The sequence below is a fragment of the Microcebus murinus genome, chromosome 11 (assembly GCF_040939455.1).
Source record: "Microcebus murinus isolate Inina chromosome 11, M.murinus_Inina_mat1.0, whole genome shotgun sequence".
NCBI lineage: Eukaryota > Metazoa > Chordata > Mammalia > Primates > Cheirogaleidae > Microcebus > Microcebus murinus.
In genome coordinates, this window is record NC_134114.1 from 90,404,080 (window position 1) to 90,416,470 (window position 12,391).

Consider the following 12,391-nt stretch of genomic DNA (forward strand, 5'->3'; position numbering starts at 1 on the left):
CATCTTAGTTGCCATTTTTAAAAGACTGCTAACTCTGGTCAATTCTGTGGTCAGTTGGTAGGCATTGGTTATATTTTTATCTAGATTTTGTAGGAAGTAAGTTTATGCTAATTTAAATTAATAATTTCTACATTTCACAATGAGCTGTAAAACTAATTCATTTTAAAAGTTTGAAGGTTAGAGAAGATAAAATGAAATAAGGTCCTACATTAAGTAACATTTCCAACTCTTAATAATTGCCTCCTCTTTTCAACTTCTGTTTATTTTAGCAAACATTGGCTTTATATAGTATTCTAAGTTCAAAGATGTTGTATATACCTTCTTTGGAGTAAGCAGCAGGTTAAATATTTGTCTCATGTAAAGTACATTGAATTATGATTTATTCAAGTACCAAAATGATTACATACTTTAGGGAGTTACTATGCCTTTTAGGAGTTCAGGTTTCTCTTGTATAAATTGGAAATTATTTTAGACTAGAACTCAGTAAACTCCAGCCAGCTGGCCAAATCCCACCTGCTTTTGTTTAGGCCATCTGCTAAGAATGGTCTTTACATTTTTAAAGGGTTTGAAAAAGAAGGAAGAATATGCAATGGTGATCCTTTGTGATCTATAAAACCTAAAATACTGACCATCTGACTTTAATATTTTTAAGACATTATTAAAGAATTATAATGCTAAGAAACTTGATAAATAAGTCTTGTTTTAATAATTAGAAATGTCTTGATCCTTTAAAGTTAATCCAGTTTAGCTAGGTAGGATAACCAGTTAATGAAATTATATATTGTTATCAGGTGTCTTTTTATATGTGACAAGCAAGTTTGAAAAAATTTTAAGTTCTTGTCAAATACATTTTGTTTCAGAGATAATTAGCATAGATAATAGTACCTTTGGAATTGAAATATCTAAAAAGTTTCTTAATATGTTATGCAAGTACTAAATGATTGGTATATATTATTTGTTCTATTACTAAAATCAGTATATTCTTATATTTTATGTCCTTCCATTTAGATAGAAGCAGATTTGGGATATCCCGGAGGTAAAGCAAGAATTATTCATAAGGAATCTGATATCATTACTGCCTTTGCTGTTAATAAAGTAAGTACATAGACATTTTCCATTTGGTAGATTATTAATTATCATAGTTGAAGAATATCTTTTATTAGTTTATTCAGGATTAATATTAGCTTTAGAATTTATATAATATATTATAGCAATTAACTCACAGAAAAGGTTTTTATGTTCCTTATGAATATGTTGAGTGTGATTCCTAATATTTGATAAAGTTTAAGCTTATATGTCGCTCGGAAATTCTCCCTTTTTGACTTACACTTCCAGTAGTGGCCCACCTAGTGTATTTTCTTTGTATTTCCTTGATTTCTACTTAACATTCTCCTTATAGATGTCTGTACGCTCCTCATAGAAGAGGTGGCCTTGGATTCAGTAGTCCAAGGTTAAAATTTGTCTTAGTCATTTTCCCCTACTATCTCCCCTAGTTGCCTTACTATATAGTTTCTAGTGACTTCTAGTTAGTCTTGTGTTTCCTTTTCTTTCTGTTAATTTAAAGGATATATGTATCTTTCTTCATGTATTCCTAAAGTATACTTAAAAGGAAATACATATATATGATTTTCATGTGTTCCTAATTTTAAAATAATTTAAAATGTTTTTCAGATGTATATTCTGTGATATACTGGGAAATGTCACATACAAAGAAATTACCACTTCAGTGATTGTTTTACTAGTTGGTTCTCTGCCTTCTTGTGCTATATCTATCTTCTCTTTGATTCTTCCTAGATAGTTCCTTTTTTTTTCTGTTCTCTTATCACCCTGTATCCTTTATTTCATTTCCCTCATAGACACCCTTGAACAACAACTAGTTTAGTTTGAGGCAGGCAAATCTGGAATCAGCCCCCCCCACCCCCTGCCAGTTGTTATATCTATATAGCATGGTATATACATGTCAACTACAAAATTGTTGTCTATACCCTATATTACCTGGCTTCCCCCAAAGAAAATAGGATTTTAAATATTCTGTGCTACCAAAAAACACTAGTTTTTTTTTTCTTTTGAAGGGATATATATAAATAAATAGTAACAAACAGTTATCCACATATATAAAGTCTTCAGTTCATTGTGTCTGAGTATGGCTGTTCAATGTTTATTTCCCTAGATTTGGTATTTCTTATATCCTTCCTAAATTTGTAGCTGAGATATACCTTTTTCTTTAATTTTTGTTGTTGTTGTTGTTGTTGTTGAGATAGAGTCTTACTCTGTTACCTGGGTTAAAGGACAGTGGAATAATCATAGCTCATTGCAACCTCAAACTCCTTCAAGCAATCCTCCTACCTCAGCCTTCCGAGTAGCTGGTACTGCAGGCATGGGCCATGACACCCAGCTAATTTTACTTTTGTAGTAGAGATGGAGTCTCGCTATTGTTCAGGCTGGTCTTGAACTCCTGAGCTCAAGCGGTCCTCCCATCTTAGCCTCCCAGAATGCTAGGATTATACGCATGAGCCACTGTGACCGGCCTAAGATTTTCTGGTAGCTGACTTAAAAGCAGCCCCAAAGAGATCTTACTATTGGCCAGCCTGTAAATTGCATTTGTTAAAAATACCATTCAAGGCCAGGCACGGTGGCTCACACCTGTAATCCTAGTACTTTGGGAGGCTGAGGTGGGCGGATCACTCAAAGTCAGGAGTTTGAAACCAGCCTGAGCAAGAGTGAGACCCTGTCTCTACTAAAAATAGAAAGAAATTAGCTGAACAACTAAAAATTAATAGAAAAAATTAGCCGGGCATGGTGGTACATGCCTATAATCCCAACTACTCAGGAGGGTGAGGCAGAAGGATGGCTTGAGCCCAGGAGTTTGAGGTTGCTATGAGCTAGGGCTGACACCATGGCACTCTGGCCTGGGCAACAGAGTGAGACTCTGTCTTGTGGGGCGCGGTGGCAACGCCATTCCAAGATGGCGCCCGCTTCCTGGTCAAACCCTGCTGTTAGTCTGACAAACAAGTGCTCAGCGCATGTGCAGAGTTTGTCTCCTCCCTTCCAAGTGCCTTATCCAATCAGACAATGCCCAGTGTACTTACTGCCTTTATAAGCAGCCGCCGAGAATGCCTCGGCGTCTTCCGCACGTAATCAGCTAAGCAATCCCCATTAAAGCGCTGTCAGAAGAACTCCGGTTGCCGCGTCTTCCTTGCTGGCGAGGCGGGCGCGACACTGTCTCAAAAAACAACAACAACAAAAAATCCGATTGAGATTGTACTTTTTAGCTGGGGATAGTGGTGCATGTCTGTAGTCCCAGCTACTCTGGAGGCTGAGGCAGAAGGATCACTTGAACCTAGGAGTTTGAGGTTGCTGTGAGCTATGCTGACACCACGGCACTCTAGCCTGGGCAACAGAACAAGACACCATCTCCAAAGAAAAAACAGAGAGAAAAAGAAGAGATTGTACTTTTTCATATTTGTTTAGTTGGGAACTGTCTCTGTCAAGAACTATGAAGAGTCTGAAATTTTACCTTAAATTTAATCTAACAAGTTAGCTTTCACAGTTTAATGGATGCTGTGAGAAGACACAAGACTCCTGGGTCAGAGACAAAGGACAGTTTATTTCTAATAGCAAGAGCAGTAGCCAGAAATTCAGCATTTTACACTGCTTCTCTGAACTACAATTCCTGCAGAGTGACAGGAATAAGGCCAGATGATACCTGAACACCCAGTAGGTACATTACAGGAGAGGATCACTGAGTTTAGGGAACCTAATTCTTTTCTTTTTTTTTTTTTTTTTTTTTTTGAGACAGAGTCTCGCTTTGTTGCCCAGGCTAGAGTGAGTGCCATGGCGTCAGCCTAGCTCACAGCAACCTCAAACTCCTGGGCTCGAGTGATCCTTCTGCCTCAGCCTCCCGGGTAGCTGGGACTACAGGCATGCGCCACCATGCCCGGCTAATTTTTTATATATATATCAGTTGGCCAATTAATTTCTTTCTATTTATAGTAGAGACGGGGTCTCGCTCTTGCTCAGGCTGGTTTTGAACTCCTGACCTTGAGCAATCTGCCCGCCTCGGCCTCCCAAGAGCTAGGATTACAGGCGTGAGCCACAGCGCCCGGCCCCTAATTCTTTTCTAATGGACAGTAAGCATACCTGCCATTTCCTCTGGAGCGAGTTACTATAGTTATACAAACATCCTGAAAATGATTATGCAGAACAAAGGGCAACCAGTGACTCACAAGACATGCAAAATTGGAGAAACTCATGAATAATTGTGTCACAACAGTCTATGTTCTTTTTCCTTTTGTCTTGGGTTCCAGCTTTTTCTTATTAGTTTGTATTAGAATTTCACCTACTGGTAATATTAATCATATTTTTTCTTTGCTGTTATTTCTTCCTGTTTTCTGTTTTCAGAGATGTGCATTTTTAATTCATGGACATTTAAACATTTATGTCATTTAATCTGACCAACTTTTCATTTGTGATTTCTTCTAGCATATTTCTCGCACTATTTTTCTGCCCCCTGCACCTTTTCTCTATGAATCATTCCCACTTCTATTTTTCTTGCCTAAGATTGAAAGGCTTTAGGGGAAAGTGATATTATTTTATTTGAATAATTAACAATTATTGCCATTAGTTTGGAGTTCTTTATCTCCCTCACCTTTCTCTACCTTCCAGGGCTCCTATCTTCTTTGGCATCTTCCTCTACACTTCTGAATTGTACAGACCTTAGGCAGATCATAGCATTCTAGCAGACTAGAGAGAGCGTGCTGGGAGAAGAGATAGAGTGGTACATGTATTGCCATTTATAGTTAGCTTTCTGTTGGGCATACTTTTCTTAGAACATAAACATATCTCCAAGCTCAAACTTATGATTATTTCACTAAAAAATTAATTGATAAAATTAATTTAAAGTATTTGTTTGTAAGAATGCTATATATTCTGTACTTCAGTTATTTCTAAAGGTTATTTTATAATTGTTCTTTTCAAAAGTAGCTTATATACCAGTTTTTGTTATTTATTTTAAAATTACTGTATGATTTATTTTTCAGGCAAATAGAAACTGCATAGCAATTGCTTCCAGCCATGATGTTCAAGAATTAGATGTTTCTGGAATTCTTGCTACACAGATCTATACTTGGGTAGATGATGATATTGAAATGGAAACCAAAGGGTACCCTTTCACTTTGTTTTTATTCAGTAACATTGCAATACAAATGGTTATTATATCTGCTAAACTATGACTTCCAAAAGATTTTTTAAAGGAATACTCTTAAATTATAAGCAGAGTGGAAGCTGATGTGCTAAGGGTAAGCAAGGGGGGGCAGGCGCTTTGAAGGGAATTGAGAGTCAGCAGAGAGTAAGCAAATGGAATGAAAATTGTACAAATATGAAGTCATTGTGAGTTAGAAGTAAGAGCTGAAAAATTTAATTTTAAAGGGAAATGTAAATTCAAATGTTAGAGCTTTCGAGTGTAAAAAGAAATAAGGAACTGATAGATTGTTTTCATTCTGGTTGAATTCTTTGTAGATCAGAAGATTTCTTGGTTATACATGCTCATGATGATTTAACAGCTGTCCAAGGTACAACCCCATATACGCATAGCAATCCTGGGACTCCGATCAACATGCCATGGCTTGGTAGTACACAGACTGGCAGAGGAGCATCTGTGGTATGTAAAAATATTTAAGTATGTGTCTAACTGTTCTATTTTTCCCTCTAGGTATAAAGATTAAGGATAAAGGATGATTTACATCATTTTTTTAATTACTAAATTTTTAGTAAGTCTTACTTGCTGGAAATTGTAAATTTTGATCATGAAGAATAGTATGTTTTCATTTGAAAAGGTAACAAAGGCCAGATGCAGTGGCTCACATCTGTAATCCTACCATTCTGGGAGGCTGAGGTGGGAGGATTGCTTAAGCTCAGGAGTTCGAGACCAGCCTGACCAAGAGTAAGACCCCATCTCTACTAAAAATAGAATAATTAGCCAGGTATGGCCTGTACCTGTAGTCGCAGCTACTCAGGAGGCTGAGGCAGGAGGACCACTTGAGCCCAGGAGTTTGAGGCCTCAGTGAGCTAGGCTGACACCGCAGCACTCTAGCCTGGGCAACAGAGTGAGACTGTCTCCAAAAAAAAAAAAAAAATTATAGTATTTTTTGGCACATGAAAATTATATAAAATGTAATTTCAGTGTCTATTTATAAATAAAGTTTTATAATCTACCCAAAAGAGCATAAGACATTCTGTTAAAAAGACACCTGCACCCAAATGTTTATGGCAGCACAATGCACTATTGCAAGGATGTGGAAACGACCCAAGTGTCCGTCAATTCATGGGTGGATTATTAAATTTGGTATATGTTTACAATGGAATATTACTCAATTCTAAGAAACGACAGCGAGCTAGCAATGCTTATATTATCCTATATTGATCTTAAGCCCATTATCCAAAGTGAGGTGACACAAGATCAGAAAAATGGGCTCCACATGTACTTGCCATCAAATTGGTACTGACTGATTAACACTATGATGCTCAAAGGGTGGTGGTGTTCAACAGGGATTCAGGGGTTTGGGGGGGTAGTCCCACATCTGAGGGATGTGGTGAGCATTGTGGAGGGGAAGGGCATACCTCTAACCCTTGCTAGGGAGAGGCAAAGATATCAGATGTAACCAAAATGTTTAAAAAAACAAAACAAAATATTGGGTGTCGGGGAGGGGGGAGGAGGGAATGGATATATACATACATAGTGAGTGCGATGCACACCACCTGGGGGATGCACACACTTGAAGCTCTGACTCAAGTGGAGAGGGGAGGCAAGGGCAATGTACATAACCTTAACGTTTGTACCCCCATAATATGCTGAAATTAAAAAAAAGAAGAGGAAAAAAAATAAAGTTTTATAGGAACACAGCCATATTCATTAGTTTGTATTTTTTCTGTGGCTGCATTCATGCTACAGTGGCAGAATTGAGAATCTGCAGCAGACACCATATGCCCATAAAGCCCAAGACACTTACTGTCCAGTCATTTATAAAAGCAGATTTGCTAACTCCTGGTCTAGATAATATATTTTATTGGATATCAATTAACAACTGTGTCCACATTAAGTGTGACTTTTATTTTTTTCAATGCCAAGACAAATATATTACTCTTTTTTAACAAAAACAATGTAAATTGTTTAAAGATTAAGTAAAATATAGGATGAACTGAAACAATTTTTCTGTAGTGATGGAGGAGCTCTTTGAACCCTAAATCCCTAAGATGTGATCCATATTTATATTTCCAAAAGTTTCCTTTTTTGATACTTATGGTGTCAGAATTTATACGTAGAATCAAAGAAACCCAGCACCATGAATTCTTTCAGTGGCTTCCTAGGTGGTTGAGTTTGTAAAAATTTCAGAAGTCCTGTAGAGTGCTAACTTTGGCCAAAACTAAATTATTTTTCATTATTTAGTATGAGAAATTATTCAAGTAAAGGCACAATCATCTTTAATAATACCTTATAATTTTTTTACTTAATGCGATTGCTTTATGGGTGATAAACCTTATAATTCTTTTGAAATATCTAGTATAGCTGTTGTTTACTCCTACTTAATCATTCTTCAGATGAAGCTTGAGATCTAGCAAGGTCAAGTCATTCAACTCCGGTCACTGTTCAATTTGTGGTAGACCTTGTTTTAAAGCCTCTTCTTTCCCCTTAGTTTAATGATTTCAGGTAACAGTATTTTAAGGATTAAATTGAATTTGAAAAGCAATCCAGGAATTATTTAAGCGAAATGAAAATTCACTTGTGAAAATTACTGATATTGTAATTATTTAAGGGAACTTAATGAGAATATACAAAAGATATGAGTATAAATAATAGGCCCTTTTTTAAAAGTCCAGGTTCAAAGACTACAATATAATTCTTCCTGTAATAGCTTTCTTGCTGATCTCTTGCTCCCTCTCTTCTACACAGCAGCCAGTTACACTTTTCTAAAACATCATTTAGATTGTTATTCCCCTCCTTAAAAATTTCAGATTTCCAATATGACTGTAAGAAAACAGATCACTAATATGGTCTCTAAGGCCTTGCAAGATTTAACCCCTGCCTGCCTCTGGAGCCTCATCTCTCTTCATTCTTCATTTGATTCTTTTTCTGTGTCTCGAACATATCAAGCTCATCACCCACCATGAGAGCCTTTGCCTTGCCTTCTGCTTAAAATGCTCTTTCCCTCTGTTTTACCATTCTCATCTCAACTCAGATGCCCGGGGTTTCCCTGGCTTCCCTAATGAACGCATTTGCCCCTACCCATTTCACCTTATTCACCTTATATCTTATTATCTCATTTTATCACCTTTTTCTCTTCCTCCTCCTCCCTCATTTTATCATCTTCATAGCACATACCAGTTATTGAAATTATCTATTCATTATTTAGTTGGGTTTTTTATACCCCTCTGGAATGTAAGCTCTTAGCTTGGATTCTGCCTGCCTTGTGATTGATGATCCCTAACTAGAATGATACTGAATATATGTAGGTGTTCAGAAAAATTTGTTTATGCTCCAAAGCATTATAATATAGAAATCTACCTTCAGCATTCATTTTAGGACTGAATTTTCTTCCTATCCAAATCTTAGACAGTTTTTTAGTTGGGGTAATTGTAATTTGAGAACATAAGTATTGGGATTGCCTCACTCTACCCCAGAGAAAAAGATAACCAGTAGAATAAGGTTATTCTTTTTTATATGGATCTTCTAAAGTAGTTAATGACTTCTTTGTCTTGTAATGTTCTACATACACTTTCAGAAACTTTTTAAAACCTATGTTTGTATTTTTTTCCTCATGGTTCTCCTTCTATACATTAATCAAAAAAAGAAGCAAGGACAGGAAGCTATAGGCATTTTTAAAAGATGAACATGGGATTTAAACGAAGTTTAATAAAAGTAATATTCAGCAGGTTTTTATATATATTTTTTTAATACTATCATTTTTTCAAATGCTAAATTCTAATGACAAAAAGAATACTTGCTATGACCAGCTTCTGCCATTTGGGAGAAGCCGCATCCATATGTATCTTTCAGTTTTCTATCCCTCACTAGTGCTCTGGCCTAGTCTCTTTCCTCCCTACCAGCTGCTCACCTTCTCTACAACTTAGGCTAACTGAACAATTAAAAATCCAAAAGAATAACAAAATTTACCTCAGACTGATATACAAACTTAGGGTAACATATAACTGTAATTATGGTACTGTATAAATAGAAAATGTTCTATAAATTTTTCCTCTTAATTTTGTGTATTTGTTTTACTCTTATTGGATAGGCTAGTTAAATTAGTCAAAGTATGACTTAAAAATGAGCAAATAAATAGTTCCAAACTATGAATTAAAAACATATTCAATTTTTTGTTTATTTTCTCCTTTATTTTCACATGCTGTGTCTTTTTAACCTTATTCTATTCAGGATTATTACAATAAATTTAATGGGGTCAGGGCCGGGCGTGGTGGCTCACGCCTGTAATCCTAGCACTTTGGGAGGCCGAGGCGGGCGGATTGCTCAAGGTCAGGAGTTCGAAACCAGCCTGAGCGAGACCCCGTCTCTACCAAAAATAGAAATAAATTAATTGACCAACTAAAAATATATATACAAAAAATTAGCCAGGCATGGTGGCGAATGCCTATAGTCCCAGCTACTCGGGAGGCTGAGGCAGTAGGATCACTGAGCCCCGGAGATTGAGGTTGCTGTGAGCCAGGCTGACGCCACGGCACTCACTCTAGCCTGGGCAACAAAGTGAGACTCTGTCTCAAAAAAAAAAAAAAAAAATTTAATGGGGTCAGAAAAGAATTGACAAGAAAGGGAAGACTAAATTCTTGAGGAGAATTTGTTCTTATATCTTAGTCAATAATGCAGAAAACGTATGCACGCTTAAATATAAAAGCTGCACTATTAAATTTCTGTTGTGGTGTATATTATATTTTTAGTACCCATAATGACTGTTATGCAATCACATAAAACTAAATAAATGTCTGAATTTCCTGTCACAATTCATATTTTTAATCCTACTTTTTATTGTGATTATAAATAATTTTTCTTTTTTTACCAGATGATTAAGAAAGCCATTAATAATGTTCGAAGAATGACTTCTCATCCAACTCTTCCTTACTGTAAGTTGATAATAATTAGTGATTATTCTTTCTTATTATATTCTATTTTTGGTAATTTTTATTATAAGAAATTTAGGGGAACGTTTTCAGTTGAAAGACAGTCCTGCCAATCATACTGAGCAGAGAAAAAAAAAACAAAAAAATTTTTAAAAAATTAAATTGAAAAAAATTATAATAAAAAAAAGAAAAACAGCACTTAGCTTTTTTTATAGAGAATATTTGCTAGTAAATAAAATCTTCATTTCAAAATTGGTTTTAAATAGAAAAAAATTTTCCTTAATTAATAGAGAAGGCTAACTTAATGTAGTAAATTTTTTGGCATTTTTGACTACATATTTCTCAGCACATTTTATTTTTAAACACTTCTGGATTTCTTGGACAATGCTAAATTGTAGTAGATAATTATTATTTTAATAATAGGATCTCTGCCAACTTTTATTACATAGACCAGGTCCTTACCTTGGTCATTTACTGCCTAATCATGATCAGTTTGTGTTTCATTAAATTTTTGCAGTTTGCCTATTTTGAGATACATTAGTAGTAAGCATAGGAAATACTTCTTAGTATGTTTTTATATTCTAGGGCAGAATATGTTTGTATTCAGTTAATTTTCCTAGAAATCCCCAAAGATCTCTTCTTTTATCCAAGAACTTAATTAATAAGACTTTATGGCCAAGGGCGGTGGCGGGTGGATTGCTGGAGGTCAGGAGTTGAAACCCAGCTTGAGCAAGAGCGAGACCCCGTCTCTACTAAAAATAGAAAGAAATTAATTCTATACATAATAATATATAATATATATTATTTATATAATATATAAACTAATACATATTAGTTTATATATATAAATAAATATATATAATACATATATAGAGAGAAACTATATAGAATATATATAGTTATAACTAATATATATATAATTAATATATATAGAAAAAATTAGCTGGGCATGGTGGCACATGCCTGTAGTCCCAGCTACTCGGGAGGCTGAGGCAGGAGGATTGCTTGAGCCCAGGAGTTTGAGGTTGCTGTGAGCTAGGCTGACGCCACGGCACTCACTCTAGCTTGGTCAACAAAGCAAGACTCTGTCTCAAAAAAAAAAAAGACTTTATTTGGAGGTGTTGATTCTGGTGGGTTGGAATCAGTACTCATTGGTATGTGAGTATTCCAGGTTTTTTAAAAATGATTTTTAAGTTGTGCCCTTTGTCAAGTTGTCCTACCACACAGTAACAAGAATAGTACATGTTAATTAAGGGTATTCATGTCCACCCAATTTAATAACCTATAAAAAATTTACCACCTTTTCTCATGGGAGATATTATGATAAAATACAATTAACAAAACCATTGTTCCTTTCTGCTTAATTATGATAAGTGCTACAAGCATCTATTATCAAAATTGTATACTTTGTCCACAAAAAGGTTCAAGAGAACCATATATTTAAAATAAAGAGAATGACTTCTGTTACTTATACTATAGGTATAAAACAATGTCAACGATTAGTCTGTTTTTACTACACTGAATTTATTCAACACTAGAGGAATGTATTTTTTATCCACAAGTTTAATGTGAGTGAGAACTAAAAGACAGTCATGAAGCCTGTAGAGTAAGGAGTGAAAATATATTTTATATGCAAAGTTCAAATAACATTATTCCCACAGCAAGAAATATTTGGTATTGCTTAAAATTATCCTTGCTATACAGTCTGGTTTGGAAATTTCCTAAGATATTGAAGGAACCTCATTTTCTCTTAGCCCCATAGCATATATCCTGACAGGTGACTAGCTTGTGTGAAATCCTCTACCTCAAGCCCATAAATTTAAATAAAGAGACTCCCCCAGCCTCAAAGGCAATTAAGAGACCTTTTTTCAGAGGTATTAGGTGACATAAAATCACTGCTTCTTAAGAAAAAAAAAAAACACTTCCTCTGTTAAGAGATCTACCATAACTGGCAGCTAAGAGAGCTGAACAATTAATTAAAAGTGAATTAAATTAATCACTGAATTTTTTTCGACATATCTTTTCATGCCATGAACAAGTCCCACAGATAGTAATTTAGTTCAACAATAAGTGCTTTTTATGTAGTGAAAATGTTGAGACAGGATTTTTAAAAAATCTTACTCTGAAGTTCAGATACCTCAAAATAGCTGTTTTCTTCCCTTGGAATAGATCTTTTAAAAAATCTTAGTCGTCTTAAAAAGGAGTGCAGGATGTAATTTAAAAAAAAAAAAAATCTTAGTCATTCTAAGCCACTACTTTTTGA

General features: G+C 35.2%; 1 protein-coding gene across 6 annotated transcripts in view; it reads left to right on the forward strand.

Annotated features, from left to right (window-relative positions):
* DMXL1 (Dmx like 1) overlaps positions 1–12,391 on the forward strand; it is a 167,539-nt gene that overhangs the window by 131,072 nt on the left and 24,076 nt on the right. For all 6 annotated transcript variants that reach the window (XM_076008303.1, XM_076008304.1, XM_076008302.1 and 3 more), the window contains 4 exons: positions 1,009–1,095; positions 5,040–5,161; positions 5,518–5,659; positions 10,071–10,131. In XM_076008303.1, coding sequence (XP_075864418.1) covers positions 1,009–1,095; positions 5,040–5,161; positions 5,518–5,659; positions 10,071–10,131 — 412 coding nt within the window. The remainder of the gene's footprint in view (positions 1–1,008; positions 1,096–5,039; positions 5,162–5,517; positions 5,660–10,070; positions 10,132–12,391) is intronic.